The 15,371-nt window shown below is 41.9% G+C and overlaps 1 protein-coding gene and 1 long non-coding RNA gene across 2 annotated transcripts in view; one reads left to right on the top strand and one right to left on the bottom strand.

The window, feature by feature from the left end:
* The window catches only part of LOC111844053 (mitogen-activated protein kinase kinase kinase kinase 5), a 34,835-nt gene that overhangs the window by 4,081 nt on the left and 15,383 nt on the right, over nucleotides 1-15,371 (bottom strand). The window contains exons 4-28 of the mRNA XM_023812148.2: nucleotides 15,295-15,359; nucleotides 14,666-14,721; nucleotides 14,354-14,401; nucleotides 13,827-13,869; nucleotides 13,249-13,321; nucleotides 12,733-12,864; nucleotides 11,933-11,995; nucleotides 11,077-11,158; nucleotides 10,823-10,939; nucleotides 10,054-10,135; nucleotides 9,835-9,872; nucleotides 9,636-9,709; nucleotides 9,471-9,521; nucleotides 8,445-8,489; nucleotides 8,324-8,344; nucleotides 8,069-8,114; nucleotides 7,098-7,260; nucleotides 2,975-3,075; nucleotides 2,541-2,582; nucleotides 2,098-2,176; nucleotides 1,923-1,999; nucleotides 1,463-1,523; nucleotides 1,217-1,319; nucleotides 698-756; nucleotides 364-467 (exon numbers count right to left, since the gene is read on the bottom strand). Coding sequence (XP_023667916.1) covers nucleotides 364-467; nucleotides 698-756; nucleotides 1,217-1,319; nucleotides 1,463-1,523; nucleotides 1,923-1,999; nucleotides 2,098-2,176; nucleotides 2,541-2,582; nucleotides 2,975-3,075; nucleotides 7,098-7,260; nucleotides 8,069-8,114; nucleotides 8,324-8,344; nucleotides 8,445-8,489; nucleotides 9,471-9,521; nucleotides 9,636-9,709; nucleotides 9,835-9,872; nucleotides 10,054-10,135; nucleotides 10,823-10,939; nucleotides 11,077-11,158; nucleotides 11,933-11,995; nucleotides 12,733-12,864; nucleotides 13,249-13,321; nucleotides 13,827-13,869; nucleotides 14,354-14,401; nucleotides 14,666-14,721; nucleotides 15,295-15,359 — 1,825 coding nt within the window. The remainder of the gene's footprint in view (nucleotides 1-363; nucleotides 468-697; nucleotides 757-1,216; nucleotides 1,320-1,462; nucleotides 1,524-1,922; nucleotides 2,000-2,097; nucleotides 2,177-2,540; nucleotides 2,583-2,974; nucleotides 3,076-7,097; nucleotides 7,261-8,068; nucleotides 8,115-8,323; nucleotides 8,345-8,444; nucleotides 8,490-9,470; nucleotides 9,522-9,635; nucleotides 9,710-9,834; nucleotides 9,873-10,053; nucleotides 10,136-10,822; nucleotides 10,940-11,076; nucleotides 11,159-11,932; nucleotides 11,996-12,732; nucleotides 12,865-13,248; nucleotides 13,322-13,826; nucleotides 13,870-14,353; nucleotides 14,402-14,665; nucleotides 14,722-15,294; nucleotides 15,360-15,371) is intronic.
* Nucleotides 3,418-12,218, top strand: LOC111844056 (uncharacterized). The gene is made up of 3 exons (XR_011983354.1): nucleotides 3,418-3,469; nucleotides 9,676-10,150; nucleotides 11,961-12,218. It is a non-coding gene; the product is annotated as an uncharacterized lncRNA (long non-coding RNA).

The following is a 15,371-nucleotide window of genomic DNA, read 5'->3' as shown; positions in this document are numbered from 1 at the left end:
GAAAGCGTGAGAGGTGGTAGCCCTGATCTTGTGCTGTAGACAGGTTGGGAAAATAAATGCTAAACTTAGAATTTCAATCATATTTTCAATCACATTATCATGCATTTAATTAAATTTAATTTCATTTAATTTTACACTGCATTACTTTTAATACCTTATTTTTATAATTTCAGTCATATAAAGTATGTTTGAAGTGTAAAAGTGTAAGCTATGTAAAAGACATTCAATAACTTTTTGTTAATTAGTGGAATCAAATGAGCTTGTGGGTTTGATCCACTTGTTAGATCGTTTAGGAGTATGAGGAGACAGCCAATAGGAGAGCTTATAGTTAATAAGGGGGTGGGGATAAAAGGAGTCACTGACCTTGATGAGCATGAACTTGTGCATGGGCTCATACCATTGCAGCAGCACCACACTGGACTCGAGGGCCCCACACAGGAAGATGCAGCCCTGCTGTGTGTTTTCACCTAAGAGGCAGAAAGTTGGTACATGCAGCAAAGAAATAAGGCTTGGAAATGTAACAAATTAATGTTGATTTTAAGGTCATAACATGTTATTATTTCCTTGCAATGGCAGAGCCTCCTAGTTTGACTTTCAGCGATGCAAATGCTATCGTTGTTTTCTCTTGGTTTGAGGGCTTCCATTGGATAAAATGGAAAAAACACATTTCACTGGAGTGTGATTCCCCTATACTCACCCACACGGCATGTCTTACAGCCCTTGGTGTCTGGGATTTTACTGCTTATGACACATTTCCTGGAATTACAAAGAAATATGTTGTTCATGGTTCTAAAGGAAATTAGAACTTCAGAAATCATTCTGGCATTAAATATCAAACCGACTATGTTTTTTCCCCAGAAGCTTTTACAGACATTAAATGAATGGGAGTACAAATTAATTTATAATTAAATGAACATCACCCAGTTTCATCAAAGAAATCCATCATTCAATTCTGATATTTGTACATACTTGTAAATGAACTAAAGTTGATCAATATCTGAATGCAGATCAATAATTACGATGCACATTTAGTGACAGAAGCAAACCAGAAAAAAACATTAAGTTAAAAAAAAAAAAGGATAAAGTTTTAGGGAATTAAAATGTGACTACCCCCACAGTCCAAATTATAATGACATGGAAAAAAAATCTGGGGAAAAAATTTTTTGCAATGAAATTAAACCAGGAAGCTTTTTACAGACAGAACAGGTAGAGTTACCTGGGCAGGAGTCTGTGCGTTGGCAAGGCCACGATACGGTGCTCCTTACGCGCCTGGTCATACAGCTCCTTCAGGGAGTGAGAGTGCAGCTGGGACGCCTTACCTGACGAAACATATAGACTTATGTGGCGTTTTCATCCAGACTGTCCAAAGCACGCGACAATTAGCATGACTGTCTTTTCATTCAGGATTAGCATCCATGTTAGGATCTGCTACTGGTTGACGTTAAAGCTGCAGATGGCTCACCTGATATCGACATGAGGACGTTGTTAATGGTATAGACCCAAGTGCACTTTCCAGGATAGAGCTGAGGAGATTAAAGAGAGGGCACAACCTTCAAATTCCAGCGCTCTGCGTTCTCCGATAACTCTCATGGGGGTGTTTCTCAATACCAAGAATGCAAAGATCGTACTTGTGGTCTTGCTAACTTGCCTCCCAAGAACAAACTTGGGGGGCAATGAATCTGGGGATTTGTCTAATTTGGTGAGGACACCACCAAAGTATCCTAGATATTTGGGGCAGGGCAAGAACAGCATTCAGGGGTTTTTACCGCTCTCTGTACTTCTGTTCTTAGTATTGTATCTTGTCTTTGGCAATGGAAGACGACATAAAACAGCTACGCCAGAACATGAGTATGATCAAGTACACATACTGAGAAACATCCAGATTCTACAGCGCTGTTCCACCTTCCCAGCGGCCATCTTACCAGCTCCATTGTGGCTTCCTGCCCATTCAAGTTGAGTGTGAAGATGCCCTCATCTGCTCCAAAGATGAGGTGATGATCTGAGAAAAATCAGAAAATAACAGGGAATGCATGACATGTCAGGAAAATCTTTTCCAGAAATAGCGATATTGCTCTGCAGACTGATTGGTTCGCTTACCTTTGGTTGTGGGATGATCCCATATGGTTGAGCAGTTGATCTTTAAAGGACACCCATGAAACACTTTTTTAAAGATTACCTGAAAAAGAAAGAAGAAGAAATGGTGAAATTCAACAAATCTGCTTGTGCAAGAGAAGCCTTTTCTTTTCTACTTCAATTTTCAGTAGGTTCCCCACCAAAAGCCATGTTATAATGACAATATTCCAAAAACATTATTTAACATGACTGCAGAATGGGGTTAGACACATTATTTCATATATAACTACTTAACGTTGCTGTGTGACTTATTATAACATCATTTAAAAAGAAATGCTCAGTCATAAACACAGAGTGCTTCTGCTTGTACAATGTATTGTACAGTATATCCACAATATAGTCGCTGAATGTATTTTAGATTCCTGCATCGATTTATCTAAATGGAAATTTAAGGGAGACTGACTTACTGGAGGTTTCTTCAGCGCTGTACTTGGTCCATCGCCTGGGACCTGGGAAAGCAAATATGTTTGTTACAAATCAATTGAAGAAATAAAAAAAAAAAAACACTTTACTTGAGGGGCCACAAATACTTATTAGTTACTCAGTTACTACTGAAGTACAAATCATGAACAAATATAGTCGCTACTTGAGATAAAAGATGCATCACGATTTATTAATGATGAACAAACAAGATCAGTATTTTATTTGCGTTATTCATTACTTGCTCCTTCAGTAGTTACTTTTTTTAGTTAACAAAGACTTACAGGATTTACAGTTTGTAGTTAATTACTACATAAGTATTAGCTTAATAGTACATTATTTGTGCCCCCTCAAGTACAGCGTTACCAGAATTTCTTCCTGTATCTCAAATTGTCCTGGTTGTGTTCTTCACATTTAATACCTGCTGGCACTGTCTCTGTCTCCTATCCTTCTTGGGGGGAAGGACAGGTGGCTGTTGGTCTGGGGGGCTGTCAATCATGTGACCAGCAAATGAGGTGGGGTCTGAATAATCAGTAAAACAAAAGATTACACTGTAAAATATTATTTTTTGTGATTGTAAATAAAGATAGTATAATTTAAGTACATTTTACAAACAAATTCTATTTTCTCTTTTTATTTGAAAATGTTACGTTTAATTCAATAAACTATTTGAGGTTTTGATGTAATTTATTGCACTTGAATACATAGTATTCAAATAGAGTAAACTCAAATGGAAATTCCCAAGCATTATTTACGTTGTATTTTGTCATTTAATGAACTAATGCAAAAATGGCAAACTCAAGTAAAGCTTACTCCACGAAGCCAGGCAATCTATGCGCATGCTCCCTTGGGTCAGAAGTGGCGCGCAGAAGCAAAGAAAACCAAAGGATGTTTTCTCGAAGAAGGTTTATACACGGTAAGTTATGAAATATTTGTTTATTGGTCAATTTAGTTACGGTTGCAGTAAAGTATAGAGCTATTAAGCTGTCCTGTGGCCTGTACTACGAAGCGGGGTTACTGGCTTATCGGGGTAACTTGTTGGATTTAAGGTAGTCTGGGCAAAATGTAAGTGAGCGAATATGAAGTCCATTTAAACTGTGGTACCTTAAATCCGACAAGTTACCCCGATAAGCCAGTAACCCCGCTTCGTAGTACAGGCCACTGGTGGTTAAAGATTTAACCATAGACTGTAAGTTAACGCATTGATAGAGTTGAGTTTGCTAAACAACGGATTTGCACAAACATAAGTTATTAGCAAATAGCATCTGTGTCGAAAACAATTGTCTTGTATTTTACATGTAATCTACGGAGAACTTTAATGTACAGTCAACTTTGAAATTAACTTTGCCGGACGCGAGCGGAGCGGCGCGTCGTGACAAATGGCAATACAACCCAATTGCTTGTGTGTTCACCTGTGTGAATAAATAATCTATGAATTATAATATTAAGACCTGCTAAGGACCAGATTATTTTCTGTGGTGTCCTGATACATAAAACCTTAGAATTGAGAAACTTTATTTTTCACACGACTGCACCTATAAATAGTAAAACCAGAGAAACTGATCATTTTGCAGTTGTCTTAATTTTTTCAAGAGCTGTATGAACAGGACTTAAGTGACTCTACACTGAAAAAAAATTGGAGTAGGATTTACTTGAAAAAAGCTTGGAAATAATTTTCACTCAGAAAAGACAAGTAAAATTACAAAAATGTGCAAAGTAAAAACCACAACATAACTTAAGAATTAAAGTTTCTAAAAGTTGTTTACTTGGAAATTTCCAGTAATTAATTAATTAATTAATTAATTAATTAATTCTTAAGTTATGTTGTGGTTTTAATTTGCAAATTTTTGTAATTTCACTTGTCTTTTCTGAGTGAAAATTGTTTCTAAGCTTTTTTCAAGTAAATCCTACTCCAGATTTTTTTCAGTGTAGTTTTGTTGTATATAATTGTCTTTTATGAAGCTGATATAGACAGCACTGCTGCTGGACTGGTCACACCAAGTGACCCCTCTCCAATTCTTAGTGACTATAGAAATGCCTTTGCCCAAGATTTCATACAAGCAAGAGGTGCATCATACGTGAGTGTATTGTAAATAAATGTAAAATCTGCATCCTGTTATATAAGCAGTGTAAATATTTATAATACACTGCAATAATTAGATTAGATTTATAGATTCATAGATTAGATTAATACCTTACATACTCACAATCTTAAAATTTATATTTATTGTATGTTGTTGCTATGGTTGTTTGAGTTTGCACTGATCAGAAGTAGCAGTGTATTCATTATATGTGTGTCTATAAAGGTCATTCTATTCTATTCTATTCTATTCTATTCTATTCTTCCAGACTCAAACAGCTTCTTTCCCCAAGCTATTCATTTTTCCGCATCCGCATGTCCCATAACAGCCATACCCATGGCACCTGCACTTTCTAGATCTGTCACTGCACTTCATCAGTGTCTAACCACATATCATCCAGTTTTGCACTGTTTATTGCTTCGTGTGCCATTTGTATTGTCCTCTGCCATCTCATATTGTTTTACACTGTCTTGCATTGCTTTACACTGTCCTGTATTGTTTTACAGTATCGTATTGTTTTACACTGTCTCATATTGGTTTACACTGTCTATATTGTCTTGCACTGTCCTGTATTGTTTTACATTGTTTTGTATTGTTTTACACTGTCCTGCATTGTTTTACACTGTTTTGTATTGTTTTGCAATGTCCTTAGTCTCTCTTTAACTGATTAAACATTCCAATGCACCAATTGCATGTGGCCAATAAAGACTCTGGAATCAATATCCATTAATAGTACACTCAGTGACAAAAAAAAGTTAAGCACCCAGACAGAGTGGTGAAAGGTCATGTGACTGTATCACAATGATTATAATATCAGATCAAACGGACAGCAGAGTTGGCAGTATGGGCACACTGCTGGTCCCATGTCAGTAGGGTGTGGCACCCCCCCCCCCCGGGCTTGCATACATGTGGCGAAATGGTGAAGAAGGGAGTCATACAGCAGTTGTATCCTCTCCTTCGGCAAGTCGGCCCACAGCTGTTGTAACTGGCCCTCGAGATCCTGCAGATTGGCATTCGGTCTGAGTTGACGTCCAAGCTGATCCCACACAAGTTAGATTGGGGAAAGATCGGGGGACCTGGCTGGGCACGGGAGGACCTCAACATGACGCAGGCCATCCACTGACACACATGCCATGTGGATGGGCATTGTCTTGTTGAAAGACTGTACCAGGGTGCTGTCTCAGGAGGGGTAAGACATGCAGACGCAGGATGTCACTGATGTAATGCTGTGCCATCAGGGTCCCCCAAATCACTACCAGAGATGACCTGAAGTCATACCCTATGGCTCCCCACACTATGATGTCATACCCTATGGCTCCCCACACCATGATGTCATACCCTATGGCTCCCCACACCATGATGTCATACCCTATGACTCCCCACACCATGATGTCATACCCTATGGCTCCCCACACCATGATGCCAGGAGTAACACAGGTGTGTCTCAACAACATTGGCAGGATTGGTCCTCTCCTCTCGGAGCTGCCATACGTGCATGCGACAGTCATCCGTGGTAATGCAGAACCAAGATTCATTGCTGAACGTGGTACGATTCCATCGTCATCAGTCTATGCCTCCCGGTTATGACATCACTCCAAACACAGCCGTCTCTGTGCTTGTGTTAGCGGCAGACTATGCATGGGACGGCGAACCCATAGTCCATCTGATGCCAGTCGTCGAGACACGGACTGAGATGATACAGGGTGTTGTGGAGAGTCCAATACCTGTGTCCAAATGGTAGTGGCAGATGTCATGGGGTTCTGCGATCCTTGGTGCATAATATGACGATCCTGCCTTGGTGTGGTCTTGCGTGACCAGAACATTCACGATGTATGTGGGTGCCCTCATGTGCCCATTGGTTCCAACATTGGGTGACTGTGACATCTGCATGTCACACATGCCAGGCAATTGCACGAAATTGCCACACAGCCTCATGCAAACCCACAATTCAGCCCCTATCAATCTCCGGATGGTAATGCTGGTAATGCTCTGTAATGCATCTACGAGGCATCCTCTGTGTCTGCTGACTAGACATGCCAGCTCCTTGCAAATCGAATCGAATACCCATCGCTGGTCTACACGTGTACCAAATTACATCCAAATCGGACCATTACTTCTGGGTGCTTAACTGTTTTTGTCACTGAGTATATATGCCAAACCTATGTTCATAGTCAATACATTTTTTAAATCACATCACTTAGATTATATTAACAAACACGAATCACTTTCTTCCCTACTGATTGAGCTGTTTGTGTACTCACAGGACATAGCGTGAACTCTGCCTCCCTGATGCGCAAATACAAAGGAATAAAACACGATTTTTGGCAAAACATCTCATTCTAATGAATTGGTCAGTGTTGTAATACACAATGAAAGTGAAAGATCCCCCAGCACTATGCACGTCTGTGGGGTACTGAGCACGACCACACCGGGGTATCACAACAGGAACGCAGGGATACTGACCGGAGTTGACGTTGCGGACAGACCGCGGTCGAGGGACGGGGCGGGTGGGGGTGCTGCTTGAGCAGCGCACTAGGGGGGAGGGGGCGTACAGGGAGCACGGCGCTCCCCGCCCGCGACTGTCATCCCCGCTGACGCTCTCCTCCGAGCTCGTCCGCAGCTTCGGCTGACCAGGACACATGACGTACGCGTGTCACTACTGCCTCTCAGCAGTCGTTTCATTAAGAACAAAATTCCTAAGACATTACAAATCCTGTCCTTATATTTAGTCTGTAATACAGACGCTCCCCGCATTATGAAGGAGTTACGTTCCGATAAACCTATCGTAAGGTGATAATGCACCTAACCTAACAAACATCACAGCCTAGCCCAGGGGTGGCCAATCTTATCCGCAAAGGGCCGGTGTGTACGCAGGTTTTTGGGATAACCTGTAGGTCAGCTGTTGAAACCCAGGTGTGAGGACTCCTCAGCCAATCAGTCCTCTAATTAGTGACCTAATTAGGGAGTTGTAGCGAAAATCTGCATACACATCGGCCCTTTGCGGATAAGATTGGCCACCCCTGGCCCAGCCTAACCCACCTTAAACATGCTTAGAACACTTACATTAGCCTACAATTGGACAAAATCATTAACACAAAGGCTATTTTATAATAAAATGTTGAATATCTCATGTAATCAATTGAATATTGTACTGAAAGTGAAAAACATGGAATTGGAATACCCTTCGTAAAGTCGAAATATCGTAAGACAGACCATTGTAACCTGGGGAGCATCTGTACTTGATTATACTTCATTAGTAATACTCTAAACTGGCATAAGTACTATAATTATAATTATATAATTGCGTCTATAAAACATTAGGCTGGTAACCATAGTAAGCTAGTGCACTATTCCTCACTATTCCTCCTGTCAATGCATCCAGGTTTCCCATACATGCATTGATTATTCTGTGCTCTTCGAGTCGAGTCCCTTACTTTGGGAGGAAGTGGAGGCGGGACCTCATCTGCTGGCAAGGTTTCGCTGCAGAGGCAGAGAGAGCGAGAGTTAGGAGCCCAAGCAGCCGGAAGCTCTGATGGCATTTTATGGCACTGAGGCACCAGTCAATCTCACATTCATGTTTCACACAGCCAAGGTGATACTTTTACTTGATTTCACACATTCAAAGTGACATTGCTGACTTAACCCGTGATTCTCTTACTTAGTATAATAGTTTTTATAAAGGATCTTACCTATTGCTATAGTTACTAGGGCTGAGGAAACAGGAAAAGATGTAGACAATTAATCATACAATAAGGGTAAGAGACAGAGAGAGAGTTAAATGCAGAATAAAAGACTGGGTAGAACTCGTACATATCCACATCGTCGTAATCATCATCTGAATCCATACTCTCCTCCCTGTGAAGGGTATAAAACACACAGGAATCAGCAACAGTACTCAATGATCCGAAATGGTGTAAATGCTGCACTACCTACATTTTGTGTATCTGCTTATCCTTTCTAGATAATATGTTACAGCTGGAGCCAGCTAATGTGTACAGTCAATGAATCCTCAGCAGACTTGACATTTGTGAATATTAACTGCAGATGTCAAGAAAGAGCCCTAATATAGCCAACACAATATAGGGAGCTTGGAGTGTAGCATTGTGGGATAAGACTGGCACTGCCCAGAAGGTTGTGGGTTCCAAACTCAGTATATGACAGTGTAATTATATCACCACTGGGCCCTTTTACCCTTTAACTGTGGCAGGGTTGCTTTCCTTTGTCCCTGTTATGTCACTTTCGACCAAAGCATCTGCTAACTGAACGTAAATCTCTGGAATGAATAGAAAAGCTGTGGTACAGCAATTCAAAGGCATCTTAGTACTAAAGTCTACTAATTGTATAAAGCTACCAGCTTTCCACCAGAAAATAATGGAAAGTCCTTTATAGACAGTAATTGTGGGAAGATATAATCATATAATGTTTGTTATTAATGTATATTAAAGCTGTTCTGGTATGTTAGGATGTTTAAAGTATACTCATATGCTGCTTATGAATGTTCTATGAATGCATTATGAAGGTGCAGTTAATGTAAATCATTACCATTTGTGATTTATAAAAGAAAATGTATTAATGTAAGCATAAGCTTATCCCTCTGAAGCAGGGGACACCCTGGATAGGATGCCAGTACATCAAAGGGCACAAATGCACACACATACAACAAATGGCCATGCAAAGACAGCACTGGAGCTAAATCGCATGTCTTTGGTCTGTGAGACACCAAGCCACCACATTGCATTGAAGATGTATAGATAGAATGGTGTCTTCAAACTGGCCACCGCGTGTATCCATGTGTGTGCGCGCAAATCGACTGGTATCCTGTTGAGGGTGTCTCACCTGCCGTGTGGCCTGTGTTTCCTTGGAGTAGGCTTCGTGTTGACTGTAACCCTGCAGTGAATATGTGGTTAGGGAAGGTTTATAGATACACCGAGTGTTGGCCTTTTCAGAATTAGCTGTTTATGGAATAGCCATTTCTATTTTAAAGTTGTGGCTTTTGCAGACCTGTTTTCTCTCCTGTGCGTCACCTCATCTCTGCCTGCAGAACTTGTTGACATGGCATCTCGCTTGTGCTGTACCTACGGTGCATGCAGAAAACAAGTAATGGCTACGCACGACAAAGAAGTCCACACGACGTGCAGGCAGCCCGCAGCAACCCAGAGACAAACAGAAAGGAACTTCCTCAGAACATAGACAAACTCACCGTTCCATCCAAACACTTTCTGTCTGGCTGCTGTTGCCCTGAAAACACAGACAGCAGGAAATGTTGGCTGGTTCACAAACAGATGGTAATGCCACAGTTTTAAAAAATAAAAAAGAAAGAGAAACATTACATTTAATAGGAAATGTTTTAAAAATGGTTGCAGACGGAATGTCTGACTGCAAGCTGCTGCCCTAAAAGCAGGAGACCCCAGACACTCACAGCTGCTGTCAGAATTGGTGCGTTCAGCTTTGCTGTGTCGATTTGTGGAGCGGATTCTTCTCAGGGATCCTGGTATGATGACCTACATATAGCAGAGGTAAAGCGCTAAGTCTTCCTACACTGTCAGAAAAAGTATCAATTTGTACCTTTGCGAGTACAATTACTCGTCACTGGGGTGTACCCTCAAGGGTCTGGCGATTGTACCGTGTAGTTGTGTTAAACGCAACGTTTAAGGTGCAGAATAGACTCAGTAACATTTTTGTACCATTGAGGGTACATTAATGTTGTTTGTACCATTGAGGGTACATTACTGATGTTTGTACCTTGGGGAACAAAACTGTACGCTAACCCTTTTTCTGAAAGTGCACATGGACGTCTTTTAACTAAATTGTTCTGAAAGTAACATTATTCAGTCCATTAATCTCTCTTTAACCACATATCCGGAAACAAAAGTCCTGGATAGCATGGTGGCTGTCCGGGAAACTTATGAAATTGGGCTATTTAGGAGAATTTTGGATCAACAATTTACTACAGGAAGAAACTGGAGTGCCCAAAGAAACCCTACACACCCGTGGTCACCCGCACTACACATAAATGTGTTAAGGGATCGGACTGTGTAGTTCAGTGTTTCCCAATCCGGTCCTCGGAGACCCAAAGACAGTCCACATTTTTGCTCCCTCCAGGTAAGGAGCTCAGAGGGAGCAAAAACATGGACCAACTGTGGGTCCCCGAGGACCGGCTTGGGAACCACTGGTGTAGTTCGATGTACCTCCATGTCCTCTTCCTCAGCCTGCAGGCAATCCTTAAGCCTTTCTGGATGCCGATGCTTCTCCAGTAGGTCCAGGGTCAGGGACTGGTTTAAACAGGTCTGAGAAAGAAAGCTATTCTGTGAATAGAGGCAGAAAGAGGAGGGTTATGGGATAGGTGAAGGAGAGACAAGGAGACCAAGAGCAAGGCACTTCATTTTAGGTTTTTGAAGATGATAGGGAATAGCAATAACAGGAAGAATGGACTCGTTTTCACCGTCAACAGCTTAGAGGCACTGGGCCTCTTCTTCGGGTTCCGGATGAGCATCATCTTGATGAAGTTATGAAATGCAGTTGACCTAAGAGAGAAGGTAACGGAGATTTATACCTCTGACAGATGGGTGATAAATGTACTCTCACACACCCTGTAATGGTGAACAAAAATGATTTCAGAGGCCCAGGTTACGATTTCTGGCAACATAATGATATAGTAAACATGAACAAAAGGAGAGTTAGGTTGTAGTGGAATGACCTGGTTTGTCATTGTTTAGAACTGCTAACATAATTCTGTTTAGCTTGGAACTGCAAAATCTGTATAGAATCCTGTGCTTCAGACTATTAGGCACACAAATTTAGAAGCTCTGGTACAGTGATTCCCAATCCAGTCCTCGGGGACCCACAGACGGTCCACATTTTTGCTCCCTCCCAGCTCCCTGCCTGACAATCCACAGTTTTGGGAGCTGGGAGGGAGCAAAAATGTGGACCGTCTGCGGGTCCACAAGAATCGGATTGGGAAACAACGCCGTAATACATTCTCCCAGGTTCAATTTTTTATGGGTCTAATTCCATTGTGAGTCAGAGGGCAGAAGATGGGGAGGGGGTGTTGCTTATAAAAATAGCACGGTTGGGGGGAGGGGGTTGAAGGAATTGCATTGAAAGTTTAGTTGTCAAGCTATAGATAGGAAATGTATATGAACACCGACTGGGTTCCTATCAAAGCTCTAAAGTAAAAGTAAAGTAAAAACAAAATCCTGCTTTAAAAGCTACATTATAAATGTGACACTGCAAGGGCTGTAAATCGCTTTGGTGAAAAGTGAGTGAAATATCCGTCGAGTGAAATATCCGTCTCTCACCACTTTGCTTTGTCCTTTAATTTCGGAGGCTGGTAGCCGCTCTTGGACATGAGAAACAGCACCCTGGGGATGGATGAGACTGTCAGTGATGCAAGCGTGCATCTCTCTGCAAGGCTGCGCTATCAAACATGCAGGGGAGCAGGGATGCCTGCTGCTGATGAGCGTCAAAATAAGTATGCAAAGGGAACAGTCTGTATATAAATAAACACGATTGTCTTCTTTCTTTGTGCTTTAATGTTAGTGTATGTCCATAAACAGCACTGTGTAATAAAGCAGCCAAAGAAAATATCATCTACCTGGGTAGTAAGTGTGTAAGTGTATTTGCTTAGAAAAAAAACAATTTAACATTGGAATACATGCAACTGAACAGTAACACAACAAAAAATACGAATTTCTTCTGTTCTCCAAAGTTACTGATATCTTGTTGGATGACTAGAAGATCACCACATTGGTTCCCAAATCTCTCCTCAGGGGCACCACAGACATTATATATGTTAAATTTCATCACCAGCTGAATTAGTTAAATAATTTGGTCAGCTACTGATTAACCAAACATGGTATGCTAGTGAGTGAGTATATTGGATGTTTACTGCAAATACTGTATTTGAAATACTGTGACAGATATAATATCATAGTCTAACCCCAGCATGAAGGTTATTTAAATCATTATCATCTTCCTAGACTTCTCCACAGTACTGTACACACATGTCACGGTATTCATGTCAGTATTCATGTCAGTTTGCCTTCCTGCGTAAACCAATGGGCTGCGACAGTGTGGGCTGGCTGCGGCTGGGTCATACCTGAGCGGGTGAACGTCAAACATGGGAGGCTGCAGCTCCGCCAGCTCGATGGCAGTGATGCCCACAGACCAAATGTCGCACAGCTCGTTGTAGCCGCCCTTGATCTCCACGGCGGCAACCTCTGGCGCCATCCTGTGGACGGGACCCAAACAGCACCTGCATCTCTGAACTTCAATAAATTCAGGCACGTAAAGTAATATCGTTTAACCTCCCCCAACATGTTTTTTAATCACCAATCAGGCATGTAGCCCAGTAGTAAAATTGTGAGTTTGAACCCCCTTAAAATTTGCTTTAGCCCCTTGTTGGTGAAATCAATGGATGGGGGGAGGGGGGGTCCTCGAATGGTGAATTCTACTGAGGTGGACAATCCCCCCCCAAGAGGGACCTGTCTTGACGGACCCCCCATGTATTTTTTTCTGCCTTGGGCCCGCTCTCATTCCCATACTTGTGGCAGCATTTCTCAGAGCCCACTGATTGGCTGGATTAGTGTAGAGAGCTCCTGCTCCATAAGCTCACCAGTACGGCGTTCCGATGAAGGACATGCGGCGAGCAAACGTGGCTGTGATCTGCGCGGAAATCCCGAAGTCCGCTGAACGGATGGAGGTGGGGAAAAAAACAGCAATTACTCTCAAAGTCACTTGAGTTACAGTGACACAGATAACTATGTGGTGTAATTCATGTGGTAATTAAACTTTGATAGATATCATGTGCTTATATTTCAAACTTCTTCATCAAAGCACTGTTCAGTAAGTCTTAAACACTCCAAGTCCATTGAAGTCTTAAACACTCCAGACATTGATGCTACAATAGGGACTAGCAACATACTGCAAAGATAAGCATGTAACACTGACAAGTGCTCTTGAAATGCCGATAGATCAAAATGCTGATATGTAGTTTTATAATTAGGTGTGCTGAAATAAGATAGCTCTAATATAGCTGTGGCTGATATGAGGTCAAAAAGAATAAAAAGAAAATAAGGCCATCTGGACCCTATTTAGTATGAAGGTTGTGCATCTCGCTGGTTAATAAATAGGATTGCAAACCAGTAACAGGTAGTCACCTAATATAGCAGGACCTTCGTAGACACAACTTACCAAGCTTCACTTCTCCTTGGTCATTCAGAAGAATATTTGCACCCTGGAAGATAAAGAAGTCAAGATGCATGGAGCCAGGTGCTCAGATTCTTAGCTGATAAACTACGCTTCCACGGTACTCCTATGTCCAAACCTCAGTGTATGTGGGGAGTGCGTGCGTGCGTCTCTGAGTTTGCATGTGAATGCAGAACACGTAGAACGACCAGCTTTCCTTCATGCTCTGTTGCATTTTGCAGAGAACGTGCGGTTATGTGCAATGGGCAATGATACGGAATGTGAAAAGGCTACAGTTTATTCATCTGGATAAAGAATGGGCGTGCCCTGCAAAAAGACACATGCTCCAATTTGCAGGTCTCCTCTCACTGCTGCAGCTCTGCTACCTGGTTGCATTTTCTAGTACAATCCTGTGGTGAGGATGTACCAAAGCCTGCTGGTGCATTATGAATGTGTGGGCAGGAAGGCAGAGCATGCGTGCAGTGCAGCAGCAATGCCGAAGTCCTTAAATCTGAGGCCTCGTGCGGCGTTACCTTAATGTCTCTGTGAATCTTCTTCTGTCCGTGCAGATATTCAAGACCCTGTTGAAATGATCGGAGGGGACAGATTGTAACAGTCAATCCTGACAGCCGGGTGGGATCCGTAAGTACCCCTTGTTGGCAGAGGTGGAAATTTCCGGTCCGGAAAGTAAAGATCCAGACCAAGATTTTGTTCTAACCAACCAGCTGAGTACTCTGACACTGTGACTCTTTATACTCAACCGATTGGCTGAAACAAAATCTTGGCCTGGATTTTTACTTTCTGGACTGGAAATGTCCACCTCTGCTTGTTGGGATGTTCCCTACCGTTAGCATCTCTCTGCACACATAGGCAATTTGCTGCTCTGACAGAGGTCCAGTTACTGCAAAGAAAAGGCAACATTGGATGCTAAAATTATTACATTTTACAGATCCTGTTTATGTGATTTATTTATATCTGTATATTGCCTTTATCTTCTAGTCTGAATCCTGTGTTTCCCTGCTGGTCTCTCATGTCCCCTGACTGCTCTTAGTGTTGCACCTAGTCGTTTTTTATTCGAATAATTGTCATATTTGGTTCTTGCTATGTTTGAAATAAACATTCACTGGAAGCTCAGCCTAGCTGTCCAGCTGACTCATTGACTGCTATATATTTGTAATATGCAGTTCACCTCACTTGTTATGTGACTTTGGACAAATGTGTCTGCCAAATAAATACATTCATGTGCATCTGCATGCGGATTACAAAGATATTTGTGACTGCAGCAGAACAATTTACATGTGAGGAAGCTAACCATTTTACCCATTATAACCAGCCGTAACCATTTTACCCATTATAACCAGCCTGAACCCAGAGCAGGAGACATGCAGACGCCGCTGGGCAGTGGGCAGTGTGTGACAATCTAACACAGAGAGCCTGTTGATCTGAAGTATAACTACGAAGCCCCGTTACTCACTGTGGTAGATGTCTTGGAGAGAACCTCCACCACAATATTCCATACAAATCCATAGCTTGTTGGCCCTGGATCCAGAC

This window comes from Paramormyrops kingsleyae, chromosome 17, assembly GCF_048594095.1.
Source record: "Paramormyrops kingsleyae isolate MSU_618 chromosome 17, PKINGS_0.4, whole genome shotgun sequence".
NCBI lineage: Eukaryota > Metazoa > Chordata > Actinopteri > Osteoglossiformes > Mormyridae > Paramormyrops > Paramormyrops kingsleyae.
This window is presented reverse-complemented; position numbering and strand designations above follow the sequence as displayed.